Source organism: Danio rerio, chromosome 3 (genome assembly GCF_052040795.2).
Source record: "Danio rerio strain M-AB ecotype USA chromosome 3, GRCz13ab, whole genome shotgun sequence".
Lineage (NCBI taxonomy): Eukaryota > Metazoa > Chordata > Actinopteri > Cypriniformes > Danionidae > Danio > Danio rerio.
In genome coordinates this window covers 42,838,975-42,855,622 of record NC_141023.1, presented here as the reverse complement: position 1 = coordinate 42,855,622, position 16,648 = coordinate 42,838,975, and the positions used below count along the sequence as shown (strand labels likewise).

The following is a 16,648-nucleotide window of genomic DNA, read 5'->3' as shown; positions in this document are numbered from 1 at the left end:
CAACGAGCGTAACTGTGCATTTATACTTCTGAGCACTTCTTCTGTTGTTCTGCAATAACACTTCCGAAACACTAGTTGGCAGTGAGGTGTAAATGTTCCTCTGTTTAGAATTTTTCACTGGCATTTTGTTTTTCCTGAACGCTTCCTTAAAATGTACAAGTTGCTCAACTTGCTCATTTTGAGGCAGGAACCTCATGTGCAACAATTTTAACCATGAGGTAAACACAAAACAAAACTTTCCATCCGGAGCTCCTTCATGGGACTTCACACTTGTAAACAAATCACTCCATCGGGCTCGCGCGGCTCTCAGTCCCACCCAGACTTGTCAGCGCTACCAAGCCAACTAATCACAGAGTTTGTGCTATGCGTCGTTGCAACGTGTAGTCAAATTTTTTTTTGAGAGGTGAGCAGGGAATGTGTCAATGTGTAGGCCGCGCCATAGCATACGCGGCGCTTGACGCAGAAGTATAAATCAGCCGCTAAACATGCAGCACAATGACTTTCATGAACATTTACGAGCGTCAAAAGTGGTGGAACTGTTTAGCAAAAGATTTGTCATTGCATCCCAAACGACTTAAAATAATACACAATATAACTAAAACATTCCATTATACAGAGCAAGTGTGCTTTTCTTCCAAACTGAACAGTCGAATCAGATAACACAAGCATGCTCGGAAGGTAAAATTGCAGTGCGAGTGCAGGCCGAGGGGAAGAAGGGAAACAATCGCGCCTGGGCAGTTCAAGACAACCATGCCTAGTGTGAGTACACCCTTAATCTTCATTTTCTACAATAACACTCACTGGCTTTTTGCTCTTGGGTCAGAATTCAGTGCATTGTTGTTATTGGCGTTTCCTTCATGTAGTCGATTTCCATTCGCCAGAGCACGGTTTCCTTCTTTTTCCTGCACCTTCAGACTGGAGGGCTCAGCTGGGCCTGATGGTGGTTTGGTATTGGGCTGAAGCTCTGTTGCTGGGGAACAAGACTGGAAGAACTTCTGCCGAGCTGCTTGAGTCCTCTGAGCTGAAGATGTCCATGACTGCTGAGCCAGGCTGAGCTCCACAGGTCTAGGAACAGCCTTGATGGGTGCAGATAATACAGAGATGTAGCGCTGTGAAGGCGACTGATCTTCTCGCTCAGATTTGGCCACCAAATCAGAAACTGTAAAGCCGCTGCTCTTAAAAGGCTTAACAGTGGGCTTGAAGCCATTTTGGCCATGTTGGTGAATAGTGCAGACGAGTGAACCAGTGTCTGATCCCAGTTTATATGCTCCAGATTTTAGTGTGCCATAACATACACTGCACCTGAATAAGACAGATGGAGAAATGATAAAAAGGTTACAGAATTTTCAAAATCTATTTAATCGCAAAGAAAAATGGAAATAACTGAACTAAATAGCGTAGGATGGGTTACATGCCAAAGCTTATCACAAGTAGCTACGAGTAGGCTGCAGCAGAATCAGCAGTTTAGCCCATCGTTGAGTTCATTTGTAAATTTATAACTACTAGTGAAGTAATGGATCACAAACCTCACGGTTCTGATCACATTATGGTTTTTTTAGTCATGGATCAGCAAAGGAGGAGACAAATGTCATTTGCTTTTCATTTCTACAAAAATATTGCTGCAAAAGCCATTGGTTTTAACAAACAACTAGGAAAAAAATTAAAATAAATAATAATAATAATAATAATAATAATAATAATAATAATAATAATAATAATAATAATAATAATAATAATAATAAAATCAAGAACCAGCTTTTAAAAAAAAGGAAAATGTTCAATATGAAAAATTATCTTTGCAACTGTTGCTGATAATGCTAAATATATTATATTAAATATAAATATATATCATATTTATTTTCAATTAATGATTCAACAATTCACACAAAACAATTAATTATAGGTGGATCATTTTTGAAAACCTATTCAGTGGTTTTTCACCACCTTTTGGTTAAACAATGTAATTACAACTACATTCATCAATGTCAGGTTCCATTAATCAGGGATTTTAATCTTTACCATAAACATTAGTGTTTATATCTGAACTATAAACTGTTCTACCAGTACTATTGTTTTATTTAAATGTTTGTAACGAACTGAAAACTTGTAAAAATTGCATCTCTCGGTCAAATGCAGATTTGTATGCAGCACTTCAAAGGACTAATAAACACATGCTAATCATTTATCATTCATGTTGTGCGGGTTTGAATTGACTACAATATTTTAACGCTTAATTGTGCAGCTTTACACTGAATACCAAACAGAGACAGAAAACATCTTTAAAGGGGTGGTCCAGAATGTAATTTTAAGGCTTGGTTGTGTTTATAAGATGCAAAGCAATGTGTGCTTATGCTTCACTTGAAGGAAATCGCGTAATATTTTTTATATATCTCACTTTGATTATACACAGCTACTCAGCTAACATGAAAACGACTGATATATTTCCTAGTTCCTCTAAAAGGCCCGCGCTTAAGTGACTCTGATTGGTCATCATCATAATGTGCTGCTATTGGCGGATCGGCTCCACGGCACCTCTGGCCACGGCCCTTACCTGCATGCGCAGTGTGGGATGCGCAGTAAACGAACTTGTGATCTCACAGGGGGCGGAAGTATTTTTTTGTAGTCCCCAAAATTCGTTCATTGTAGGCTTTGCTAAGCTAACTCTGTAAAAACCAAGGTCTCCCTTAGCATTGAACTTAGAACTTTTTACATTCAGAGATGTTGTTTATGTTCACACAGCTACATTACACATCAACTAAAGTTTAAAATATGAGATCGTAGTGGACCACCCCTTTAAAAGCTTAAGAAAGCATTTAGGTCCCACCACAACTTTCCATAATCTTATTTTACAGGAAAGCAAAAATGCTTTCATACACATGATGTGAATGACGTGAGAGGCGATCTCTCTGAAATTGCTATAATGTTGGATGAATCTACAAGTTCAAAAAAAGTTATTAATCCGTGAGTCACGTGCGTTCTGAACTGTGGGTTGTGATCACCTAATATCTACTCAGTTTTATAATTAACTTCAGTAATATTAAATCATATGGACTGTTTGTCATATTTGTCAATTAATGTACAGTTTGTAAAGTAATATGTTCTGTCTTTTAGAAGAGATATTATATGAGAAACTTGCTTTGTTTACCAATTAATATGGATCTAAATGCAATTGTAAATATTAAATAAAATTTAAAAAAGGTATTATTTTAAAGAGATTAGAACTCTATATCATTGTTTATGGAAGTGTCCTTTGGTTAAACATTTTTGGGAGAAAATTCTAAACTTTATCTATAGTATTAAAACAGGATATACCCAAATGTCTAAAACTGTGTAATCTAGTTATTTTTCTATTACAAGCATTTTTACAAGTTCAACTTTCTTTATTACTTGAAAAACGTATGATAGCTCGTTTTTTTTAAAATACAGAAAGCTCACATTTTGGACACGGTTGTGGGAATTTTCTAATAATTTTGGCTTTAGACCAGGGATGTCCAACTCGGTCCTGGAGGGCCGGTGTCCTGCAGATTTTAGCTCTAACTTGCCTCAACACACCTGAAAGGACGTTTCTAGAAAGCTTAGTAAAAGCTTGATTAGCTAGCCCTGGTGGGTCTGATTGGGGTTGGAACTAAACTTTGCAGGACACCGACCCTCCAGGACCGAGTTTGGACATGCCTGCTTTAGACAAATTAACTTGTATAGTCAAGAGAAAACCTGAAAAGTTCTTAAAATTTGGAATCTTTTTGTAGGTTTCCTGAAGAAAGTCGATATAAACCTTTTCTCAGTATAACTTGCATTATCTGTTATTGATATACCATAGTTGCTGTTATTATATAATCTACTTTATATTGTGTGTAAAAGTACACGCATTTGATTTCTGTTGTACATGGTAAAAGCTACTAAAATCAAAGACTGTAAAAAAAATAAAGATTTTTTTTTATTTCATACAAAAAGTTATGATGCTCACTAAATCATTCCATATAAATCTTCAGATTTCTTTTTAAAATTGTGCGCAGAAGTAGCAAACAATGTCTTTAGATTCTGTCTGGCCCTAGCTGGGAGTAATAATAGCAATAGTTTCCAAACACCACTAATGAAAACTCACTTATAGCAGCTCCGGTGGTAGAGTTTTCCATCCACCAGGTGTCTCTGGACTAGATGTACGTGATTTCCACAGACGGCACATTCACTGTTTAATGTACCCGTTTTATTTGAGGTCTCCACCAAAACAGACTTCTGTAAAAGATTCAAATTGATGAAAATTAGGGGCAAAAAAAAAAGCTGAATTAAAAAGTGAAAAAAGTTAAATATATACACATCAGGCTAAAAAAATAAAGCTAAAATATATAATGAAGTAACTTCTCTCTGCTGGCTAAAAAGAGAAATAAAAACTCCACTGTATACTAAAAATATAAGAATAAAAAAAGAGGGCAGAAAGGAAGTTAAAAGCTAAAAAAACAAAACAAAAAGGATTCATCATGACTGAAACAATCATTTCTAAACTTATTTAAAACCATTTTTTCCCTAAACTAGTTCTGAAGTCCAATCTTTGCGATGTTTAATAATCAAGGGAAAGCTTTAGCGACACCTTCTCAGCTTCTCTGTGTGGTTGTGGAGATCTCGCTCTGAGTGGTGTGATGGGCGCTTGCACACATTTAGGCCCTGGAGATTTCTGCCGGTCTGTGCCAGTCTGCCGAGCTGGAGTGGCTTGAGCGTGCTTCTCTGGAGCACTTTTCTGGATGTTAAGAGATGGAGGACGGTTGATAATTTTTGGCATTTCACTTTGAGGAGGACGGTTCTCTGTATTTGTTTTGAGATTGTGGTTTTTGGCAACCACAGGCAGATTCTTCTTCTCTGATGGCACCTCCTTTGAGTCCTCAGCGTGCCGCTTGATACCTCCTACTCCCCCGACTGAAAGACATCATTGACAAGACTAACAAACATGAACGCATTCGAAAAATGGATTGCACAATAGCATTATTTCTGCAGTGTACATGGCGCACAGTTTGCAATTTTCTTACTGCGTAAAATATATTGGACCTAAAAACCATATTTACATTTTAAAATGCTTTCCTTTAAGCATTTTCTAAATGTTTCTTGTCCAAACAGAATTTGCTAAAATGATCCAACTGAACACGAGAAATGAAAAGCCCACTTAGATAATACAGAGAAACAATACAAAGTCTTCATGCTGTTGTTCTTGCAAATTAATAGGATACATCAAGGCTAATAGTGTAGCTGTATAAACAGATGTGGTGTCCTTGTTCTTTAAATAGTTCAGTTTTTAGGCTACAATATAATGCAAAAATAAACAAATAAAAATATCAAATCAATCTTGGGGAGCATCCCAGGTCAAAATGCACTCTGTAGACAGGACGATAGAATTACATCTTATATTTATAAGAATATATGCAGCCTAGAAGGAATAATGTATGCCACAATGCAATATACTCTGATCAACTCATTACTAAAATTCTACACTACATTTAAAGAGGTCCCAAAGAGATCCTAAAGCCTCCTTTACTTTACACTGCAGGTCTTGATACCCAAATCTGATTTACTGCCTACAAGTAAACTGTGAGTATGACCAACATCCAATGAATCAATCACCATTTGAAACATTGCACATGCTTAAACGAGGATACTTGCATCACACACTAGCCAAGGTAGCCGAAAGTAAAATGCACTTGATATCTAATAACTAGTGATTCATTTGATGTTCTCCAAACATGGTGAAAGAAAAATCATTGCAATATTCTTTAGTTATGGTATGCTTAAACATTCTGTGGAGTGTCTGGGTGAGATTTAATTACTAATTTTATTGTTTTTTTGTTTTTTTTTACTAATTTTATTTTTTTTTATTAAATGGACTGACAGTAGAGAAGTGGTCACTGCGAGCAACACTAGAGTATAAGGTTACAAATGAAAGGGAGAGTATAGACAGAGACATGTTAAAAGAACAGCTCAGAGGAGGCCATCCAAAAAAAAGCTATACAATGTTGTCCATTATCTTAGATAAATTGGTCACATGAAAATTGCTTAATCGTTTACGAAAAAGGTGTATTCAACTTATCACTTTGGATAGGGTTTTCAAAAATGCGTTTATCACCAAAAAAGTATCAGTTTATACATGGCCTAAAAATAACTATGAGAATATAACCACCCTCCCAAAAAAAAAGGATATAAATGTGCATCTCTTTAAAAGAAAATAAGCTGCTCCTTGTCATGCATTTTACAGCAGGGGGCAGTCTTTACAGCATGTGCCAACTCTTATGGGGCAGCTGGGACATAATGGTTAGAGTTTGATTTGTAGCTAAATTGTTGCTGGTTTGATTTAGGGTACTGGCAAGAATGGAAGGTGGGGGAGTAAATGAATCGCAATCTCTAGTAGGAGCAAGGCACCTAACTCCTATAATTGCTGACAAGTGTTCTGGGATTATGCTCACTGTGCGCGTGTGTGTTTTCTCACTCTGTGTGTTTTTCAAATCTGTGCACGCAATTGGAGTTTAAAAAAATAATAATAAAAAATAAGATATTAATAGTATATTTATATGCATGTTCCCTGAAAAGAAGCACCAAAAGAAGGTTAAGTTAAACATGCAAAGCAGTAAGGTTGTTGCTTGCATTTAAAGTTTTTGTTGACTTAAGGCATACTTCCTATCACGCTGTACAGCATTTGATTTACTGCAAATAACAAAACTGCTAGAACTCCATTCTAAAACAAGTCTAAAACAGTGTTTCTCAACCACGCTCCTGGAGGAGAGCCAACATTGCATAAGGGTTCTTACACCTTTTCCAACTTCAAATTCTAGCTCTTTTCAAGCACTTCTAAGGTGCATTTCTAAGCTTTTCCAGCACCTAACAGCCACAGTAAAATTATGTTTATTTATGCCGTTTATCCTCGTATCATTTTCATAGTGGGCTTTAACCCACCGCAAGTCTTTTATCTACTCTTCGAAAAGTGTAAAGGTGGATTAACATTAACCACATGATCACTGATCAGATCTGCCATTATTTGTAACTTTAGGTGGTTTCGATAACTAAATCTGTCAGTGTATTCTCACTCTCCCTTACCCAGACCTTTACATTTTCGCAGCTGTAGCTCCCTGTCATTTGAAGGCAGGCATTGACTGATTGATTGACAGCTGATATTAACCAAACCATTCGCGTTCAGTTCAAGAACAGTAGGCCACTCAGAAGAGCTTGAAGGCAGGGCAGGCATTGCTGGCTTTGTTTACTGCAGCAAGTTGACATGCCAACTGTTTTGAACTATTCCATAGCACTGCGTTTGGCATTTTTAGTTAATATGCAATATTACCTAATATGCACTCTGCATGTATGTCTACTAAATACATGCATGCGGTGAACATTTTGCAATCAAAACGGGTCACACAGCAACAAATATGCACTCGCACAAATGCTCCCAAATATATTTTGAGCTTGCGTGGATACAATTTTGGGCACATATGCAACCAAAACGGTCACAATTTCAAGCCCTGCATTTTTTAAATTCAAGCTGGTTTGGCACTTTGTCCAAAACACTTTTCCAACCATGAAAACACTATTGAAGAAAATAAATAAAATCAAGCATTTTCCAGGATTTCCAGCACCCGTATGAACCCTGCTGAATGTTTTGGATGTCTCCTTTTGTCTCTGACACCCATTACAGGTTTTTTAGTCTCTGCTAATGAGCTAAGTCTAAATCAGGTGTTTTTGGCCAAGGAGACATGGTAATATGCAAAGCTGGTGGTCCTCCAGCAGTGTGGTTGAGAAACTCTGCTCTAAAACAAAGATGGAGAGTCTCACTGCATCAAAAATCTCACAAAGAAAGCTAATAATTAAACTTTCACTTATATAATCTGTTTGCTTGCGAGCGAACCTACTTGGGGAGCGGCCATGGAAGTAATTGTAGTATTGTGAGACATATGTGAGGATGCTGAGTCTGTCTGGGACAGGCAAGGCCACCATATCCTCCGCATCCAGAAGAGCAGGGATCCCCAGATGATCTTCAGCCACACGAAAAGCCTGAAGCAAAAAAAAAAATCACAACAGAAGTTCACAACAACAAGCGGGACATAAGAGGAGGATGACCCCATACAGAAAAAACAACAATTAGACATGCACAGCAACAAAAGTCACCCAGTGTTTATCGCCACCATTGAACACACTCATTCAACATGACCTCATATGATTGTTTCAGGCCACCGCTATCACACTGGGCAACGTTTTTTTTAGAGGAAAGGCACTCGGCCAATTAACTGTAAACACAGACAAGGGACAAAAAGTTGTCAAAAATAGAACAGGCCAGTAAAGCAGCACGATCTGGCAGTGTGTCAAGGCGGCCCGGGCAGGGAGTGCATAATGAATAGCACATTTCCTGTTCGCGCCACAGCCTGGGAACGAGGACAGAAGAGGGGGATACCAGGGCATTGTTTAGACCTGACCTGGACACACTCATTAAAATTTACAGGACAGCTGAGGAGGGGTGTGCATATCCTCCATGAAGCAGCTGCGACTTCCTGTTTCTCTTTTGTAGCACAAATATGAGGGTCTGAGGTTGATTCTAAAAACATTTCAGGTCATATAATTAGACAAATCAGCCATTCTTTAGTGTTTAATGCAACGAGGGACTAACAGTTGTAAAGACAGTAGTAGAACAGAGGTAAGTTAATCTTGCCGGAGAGGATCAGGTGCACTGTTGATGACTGTCACCCTTGTTTATAATGCATTAACTGGACGGACTCCACGCAGCTCGGGTTCAAACTACAGCAGAGAGCACAGTCTATAGAAGTGCTGAGGGTTTGAAACAGATCTCGGAGTGTGTGGCCTGTAATCGCCTGTCTCTGAGGAAGCAACGCGAGAAAGAGCTCATCATTGTGAAAAAGTCCCAGTTGTGGCGTGTCTCGCCAGTTCATTCTCATACAAGCACTTCCTGACAGGGAAGAAAAAGAATTAGGTCACTGGCACTGGTCTTAAACACAAGATTGAATTTTTTCCAAAGAGAACATGCATGATTAACCCTAACTTGCATATTTATTAGATTTAATTTGTTATATCGTTAAATGCAAACTGCAAAGGAGGTATATTTTTATTGAAATGTTTATATTTCACCATTATGTCCTTTAATACATTAGTTTTACACAGGGCATTAACAATAGTTACACTAAAGACCTTCAAGACAAAAATGCCCCATTGAAACCCATTAATGATTCAATTAAAATGTCAGGAATATTTAAGGAACCTTCATACTTTGTTTGTTTGAAACGAAGTATGTGCAATAAATTTGATATCTTTATTATTAAATGTAATCTTTTGTCCTCTATGGGCAAAACTGCTTTAAATTGATATACAATGCAAGTTACCCAAATGAACGTAATACAGAGAATGTACAGGAATCTGATAGGAAAATTCAATACCTTTTAAGACCTTTTTCTATACATTAAGACCTTATAACCACTTTTCAACTGGAAACACTGGCAACATTTTCGCATATTTATTAAATATGTAGGAAATTAATTCAAAACTAAAACATTATTCATATACTGAATAAAAATGATTACATTTTAGTTAATTCAGCATGCTAGCACCTATAGAACTACAGAAATAATGGTGTTGCCTTGGTTTCTGCAGTAAACAAAGCAGCATGATGTCAAATCTAGTACGATTTTATTGAATTCATAAACTACGCAGCATCCTAATATTGGCAGAATTCAGGCAAACATTAGCATACAACCATACATTGCATGAGCAAAACTGATAAATTTAATACCTTGCAAAATAGCAAGACTTTAAAACTTTGATGCACCAACTTTTAATATTTTAAGACCCCGTGGACACCCTGTAATATAATTAAAATACAAAATATAATTTAGTCATTTTAATAATAAATAAAAAAACACTTCCTAATTTTAAACTTATTTTTTTAAAGATTTACAAATTTAAAAATCTACCATTGTAGGAAAAAAAACGCATGTAAAATGATAACAGCAAGCATGGGATATTTAATGTGAATAAAGATTTCTATCGATCAAAAGGAAGTAACACCTAACGAAAGTATGGTGGCTAAGAGAGTTTAGCGTGCTGCAATTTAACAAATACTGTACCATTACAAAAAAATTAATAAATAAAAAACACCAGCAAATAAAGAAAAGATCTTCATCGGTTTGATAGCACACGTGTTGCAAATCCCCACAATGCAAACAAAGAAAACACACAGCATTCTCATAACACTTAGCAAATAAAACAGAACTGAATGTTTAGTCACAATTCTGGAGTTTATAACTCTAAATTCTGATTTTATAAGTCACATATCTGAGTTATAACAAGACCATAAACCATGATGGAACCAGCTTTTTAGGTTATAGTTATTTAGGCTCAAAAGGGATAAAGGATGTTAAAAAAAAAAAACTCACTATTCAAAAAAAGCACCTACAACTTCACGGAGCACTAGTCACGGCACAATAAAGATTTCACAGCATCATATTTTAGGGTCCTCTTGAAACATTTTCATTATGTTCTGTTCTATTTGCAAGTGTTGTGAGAAACTGTAGATGTTTTCATAATTTGTTTGCGCTGTGGGAAAATAATTATGCCTGTTTTTTTTAGGTGTTTGCATTGAGGATTTACAGCATGTGTGCTATCAAACTAAAGAAGATCTTTTCTCAATTTGCTGACGTTTTTTGTACAGTAATTGCATGCGTTTTCTTAAATAGCAGCTCGTTAACCTCTCTTGGCTTGATTTTATAAATTAAAAACTTAGTTTTAAGGCAACATTATTCCCAACTGACTTAAGCACACTGAGGTCTGAAACTTTGATATTCGTTTTCATGCAAGGTAATTTTTGGATTATCTAAAGGATGTCTTTTATTGTGCCAAAAGCAAAGCATAAATGGAGATTATTTAAAGTAAACAAAAACAAAATAGATCACAAGCATTTAAAAAAAGCTTTAGGGAATAGGATATTCAAGCTTTTTCATGCATTTGTTTCTTTAAAGTGCTGCACACTACATGAGCTGGGTTACAAACAAATGTCCAGCCATACTGTGACTAAAAGCAAAAAATAAATGTAAAAAATCATGCAAAAGTTACAAATTTCTCACTCTTAATTTTTTCCAGGCATGATTTTCTCTTTTGTTGCACATAAAATTTGACAATTAAAAAAATGCTGAAAACTATGAATACAATTTAAGTTGAAAGCTAGTCACTGAATACCAACATTGCTTGTGTCTTCATTCATTCATTTAATAATTTTCCTTCAGCTTAGGCCCTTTATTCATCAGGGTCGCCACAACGACAACTTATCCAACATATGTTTTACTGGGGAAACACCCATACACTCACACATACCAGATGTCTTTGGACTGTGGGGGAAACCAGGGGGGTATTCCAGAAAGCTGGGTTAACTTACCATCTGCTAAAACCTAAACTCTCGGTTGATTTACCCAAAACCTGCTTACCGCGAGTATGTTGGTTCCAAAACAGGTGACAAGAGTTAGTTAAATCAACCTCCTGAAGATAACCGCGGGTTAATGCGCGTGCACGGCACACACCTGAAGGCATTTTCAGTAGATCGCCGAATTCACGAGTCACCATAGAAAGTCATGGTGAGGAAAAAAGGGCAACGCACTTTACAGAGGCGAAGCTGGAGGTTTTAAACACAGATTACACATCTGCTTCAACGAAGGAAAGAAATATAGAATAAGAAATAGATAAGAAAATAAAAAATAAATAAGAAAATTTATTAGTTCATTAAATTACACATGCCACCCTCCATTTTATTGTAATGATAAATTAAACTGCTCTTAAACATCCTTTTTGAGTATGTTGTGTAACCATTCATGCATTTATTTTTCTTGCCATTCATTTCTTAAGGCTACAATATGTGTATTGACTAATAAGGCTTATAGAAATTGTAATCTTTCTGGAGCTAGAACTCTGTCCAAAGTCATTAAACACAGAACCATTATCATAAAAGGTAATATTTAATTACTGGAGCTCTTTATTCAACACTCTAGAATATTCTTTCTGACATGCAGCTAATAGTAAGAGGCCTGTCGAACTGCTGTGTCCTATAATAAAGGCTTTTCAGTGGTTGAGTTTTTGACTTAAACCACACACTCTATCACTGTTGTAAGTGATTGTTGTCAGATAGCTTTAGGTTCTTTTTATTTTGCATGCAGACGAAGTTCCTTCTGCCTCAACTAACAAGCAGTGTAAGAATTTTCTACACTTTTCCATATTTGAATATTACTCTTGGATCAAAAAATCTTTTATCTACATATTTAAATTCTAAAGTAGCTGTATAAGGTCCATCTTCAAAGATAAAGTCACATGAGCATCAACTTAAGGTGAGAAATGTATATGAAAAATATGTTACACGTTGAAAGGTGTGTGTATAAAGCAGTGTACAAAATCATTCATTTTATTTCAGGAAATGAAGAAATGAACAGACCAAACTATTTGATTAAACATAGTTTTTTGACTAATTAAATATTTTTATCACTCTTCCATCTGTTTTGTCTGCTTGGGTCGCTGAGATTTTCTCTGGTTCAGGCTGCAGGTACGTGTCATCGTATAAGGCAGAAAAGGGTATCTTTTGTCCTCCAGCAAGTAACAATGTAGTGCCCAGTAATGATTCTATTTTATAATACAAATATAATAAAAATAAACATTGTGTTAAGCAACATTTGCTTTATTTTATTTTTTTTACTATATTTGTGTTATACACTTGAATCATTACTTCCTGAAAATCAGCCATTTAGCCTCAACATAGTGATGAGGTGAGGTGTGTGATGAGCTGGTAAGTGGAAGCAGTAATGAGTTTAATAGTTGAAACACCAAAAGATTAAAGATAGAAAATTAAGTTGTACCTGCACACTTATACTTTGGACAAATTTTATATTATCAGTGTCCTTTAGTGACTGATGGAGCTTTAAAATCGGCTGCAATTAATGCACACAATAGCATTTAGAAACCCTGAAAAAAATATTATATTAAAAATGTAGGTGTGTGTGCGTGAATGTGTATATATAAGAATGACGTCCTACATCTTAAATTAAAGATATATTTTCCTACAAAAGACAAAGCTACCACTTATAATATTATACAGAAAAATGTAAGGGTGCTGAAGGAGAGAAAAAACACAAAATCTATAAGTAAGATTCGAACTAGCTCCGTTGTGCGCTCCGTTGTTCTTTATCGACACACTGTCCACTACGCTATTCCCGTGCTCTGAATCATCTGTGTAATGATACGCAGTAATGTATGACCAAGGAACTGTACAAAAGTGTAAAAAGCAGTTCAGTGCCAGGCATACTGTACAGGAGGTCATGCTGCCACATTGTACAGTTGCCTAAAATGCCCTGACGCGAATACAAAGAGCTGCACTGAATGTTTTTCATGGTAAGCGCAGACCCGCGGTTTGTCACATTTGATTTCAAAAAGGTTTGTTAAATACATTAACATTATGAATTTAGTTATGAAAAAAACTTCACTTATAACCCTCTTACAACGAAAAAACTTGTATCTGTGTGTCCACATCCATAAATATTCTCATCAAAAGAGCACGCAATGCTCAGTAAACTCTCTGAAACAGACAAACTCTGAAACATAGCAACTTACTCTCTGAACATAACCTGCTTCGGAGCAGGTTATCTTCAGAGAGTAAGTTGCTATGGCTACTTAACATACCCAGAAGTTACCTCCGATTTTGGAACCAAAGTTGAGGTTATCCACCTACTTACTCTCAAACTTACCCGTGTATGTCACATAACCTGCTTTCTGGAACAGCCCCCAGAACACCCGGAGAATACCCAACCAACACATGGAGAACATGAAGCTACCAACATCATTCAAAATATAAATTGTGTTCAACTCAGAGAAAAAAAATCTTTTTTTTAACAAAGTGGATGGAGAGCAAAAGACAATCTTCATTATTCCTGTCTTGCACAGAGTATTTCAACTACAGTATCTGCACTAGCTATCAAGAGACTGTAGAAAACCCACATCTGTACAGGATACGGCCAAATGTGGATACACAACACGCAAGTAACAGGTCACTCTGATGTCACCATTTCCTATGATCAAGGACAAAACAAACAAACAAAACTACAAACTTACCAAGTGATTGTTGTAATACACATTGTCTTTGGAGAGAGACTCGAAGTTTCTGAAAGAAAGAAAGGAAATGAGTCAGCGGACAGACAGATAAAAACATTGTCAAACCTAAACATTCCTGATGCTAAAAGAACGTTGTAGCCTACTTCCAATGTGTATCAAACTGAAAATTAAAAGTGATGTCAGTTTTTTTTTTTTTTTTAAAGCCACACATAAAACCAATATAGAATATATAAATTTTGCATATATAGTGTCAAGATAAGTCTTAGTTTAAACATGAGACAGTGGTATGGGTTAAGGATAACCTACAATATTCAAGCAAAATTTGACAAGCAAAATGTTTAAAGATGGTTAAAAAACAAAAATCATATTCACATGTGACTGCAAGTGGGCAATGCCAACAGGTTTTAATCCAAATAATCAAGGCGACAGCTTACATGTACATCAACTTTAAATGTAAGAAAGGTAAAAACCTTAGGTCCAATCAGTTTTTTCCTTCACTATAGTTTATTTTACATTGCAATGAAATGATAATACACATTGCCTATTACAGCTTGTTGCCTTAACATATGAAGATATTTTATAATATAATATTTTTGTGATGCTCCTTAAAATATTTGTAGATTACTGGATATCAACTAAAAAAAATCATCATCTGTCATAACACAACAGAAGCCATATATATATATATATATATATATATATATATATATATATATATATATATATATATATATATATATATATATATATATATATATATATATATAGCATTTACATTTTATTTCAATACACTTAAATTGACAAATTTCCACTCAACACAATCAAACACACTGTCTGAAGCTATAAACAAACGCCAAAGCTGAGAACTAACATTCAGTTTTTTAATGACTTAAGTGTCCACTTGAGTGAAGGGGGTTTTCTGTTTAGCTCATAACATGTTGCAAAAGTTTCAGGAAATTTTAATTCAGTTATCTGTTTAAATATGACCAGGTTCAGATGTAAATACTCAACATAACGTATCGCTATCTATAAACCAGACTGAAAATCTCTACACTTCCCATTCCTTCTTAAATACGTTACCTGACATACATATTTGAATTACAGTTATATTCTCATTAAATTACCAAATACAAAAGGTGTAATACTTCACAGTTACACGAGCAGAACAACTTCTGTACCCTAACCAAGGGCAAATAAAAAGATTGTAATAAAAGTCTCTCACATGAGATCCGGTCTGAACTTGTGGATGAGCGCACAGAAGGCCAGTCCATCTCTGAAAGACATGCTCATGTTGCTGATGGCCACATCTCGGTATCCCTCGCACTGAATTTTACACCACTGCTGGAGCGCTTTAATAGCCGCCATTCTCTCCAAACGCTCTCTCTACTCACTGCAAAGTGTTTTTTAATAACAGGAAACTAAAAAGGGTCTTTTCCGACAAAATTACGAAGCCGTAAAGAGAAAACGTCCGCCGAAAATTAAGATTAAAATGAACTGAAGGGGACGTTGAGCTGTAAATGCGGCGTCTCTTCAAATCTGCTTACTCCTGCAGAGCGGCACCTGTGGAGCAGAGGAAATGGAGGAGGAGGAGCCTCAAATTGTCATCAATAATTAAACGCTAATTGCTTTAGTTGTTCTTTTTATGGAGTTTGTTTTGCTGGGTGCTAGATCTTTGTTTAATATGACTACATTACATGTTAAATAATTAACAAAGAGAGAGGAAGGTTGGTGGAATGTGATACAATAAAGGCCCATTTTAGAAAACCAAACAATATACAGTAGTTATGGTGTGCAGTTTTGTTCTGTCGTAACAAAAAAAAAAAAAAACATTTATAAACTACAGTAAAGTTAGACATCACTGCATTAAGTAACGTATCTGAGTACAAGACAATGAATATATGCTTCATATTTGCACTGCATATGCTCATTGCAATTCTAATGTATTCACAGCATTGTGCAAAAAAAATAAATACACCCTTATTTACAACAAATATAAACTTACTTTGGGTAGAGCTGTGCACAACTGTAAACAATACTGCAGTACATATTGGAACTGAACCTATATACAACATACAAGGGTCTGTAAAACATTCTTGAAATTGTTCAGTTTAGAAGACATTTTCAAGAAACAAAGTTTTTTTTGATAAAATTTGCTTGACATATTTTGATGACTTATTAATGACTCAAGTAGATGTTAAAATTAAGACTATTAGTTTTATATGGAATGACTATTCAGCATTCACAAGTTTAGTTAATTTTGACTGACATAAGCAAATGATAATGTTATAAACAGCAGAGAGTTGAATGAAAGCAATTGATAAATGTCCAAAAGCATTTGCAATTTGTTGGAAGGAATGAGAAACTGCTACTATGATGTGCACAAATTACTACTTGTTTTGAGAAATGCAAATGTAAATAGCGTTGTGAGAAATGCACCAAAGTGACTGAGGAAAACTGTAATAAACAATGGTGTCAGGACTTTTCATTTTGATGACTCTGACACTTTCATTGACATGAATACTTGCTTTTGAGA

The 16,648-nt window shown here is 35.7% G+C and overlaps 1 protein-coding gene across 34 annotated transcripts in view; it reads right to left on the bottom strand.

Annotated features, from left to right (window-relative positions):
* micall2a (mical-like 2a) overlaps positions 1-15,623 on the bottom strand; it is a 30,819-nt gene extending 15,196 nt beyond the window's left edge. For 30 of the 34 annotated variants that reach the window (XR_015479559.2, XR_015479566.2, XR_015479561.2 and 27 more), the window contains exons 1-6: positions 15,338-15,623; positions 14,116-14,164; positions 7,881-8,022; positions 4,586-4,908; positions 4,103-4,233; positions 802-1,302 (exon numbers count right to left, since the gene is read on the bottom strand). Coding sequence is in view for 8 of the 34 variants with exons in the window: in XM_087242216.2 (XP_087098342.1) it covers positions 802-1,302; positions 4,103-4,233; positions 4,586-4,908; positions 7,881-8,022; positions 14,116-14,164; positions 15,338-15,480 (1,289 nt within the window). In the remaining 26 variants the exon portion in view is untranslated. 34 annotated transcript variants of the gene reach the window in all.
* Between the last annotated feature and the right edge of the window lie 1,025 nt (positions 15,624-16,648).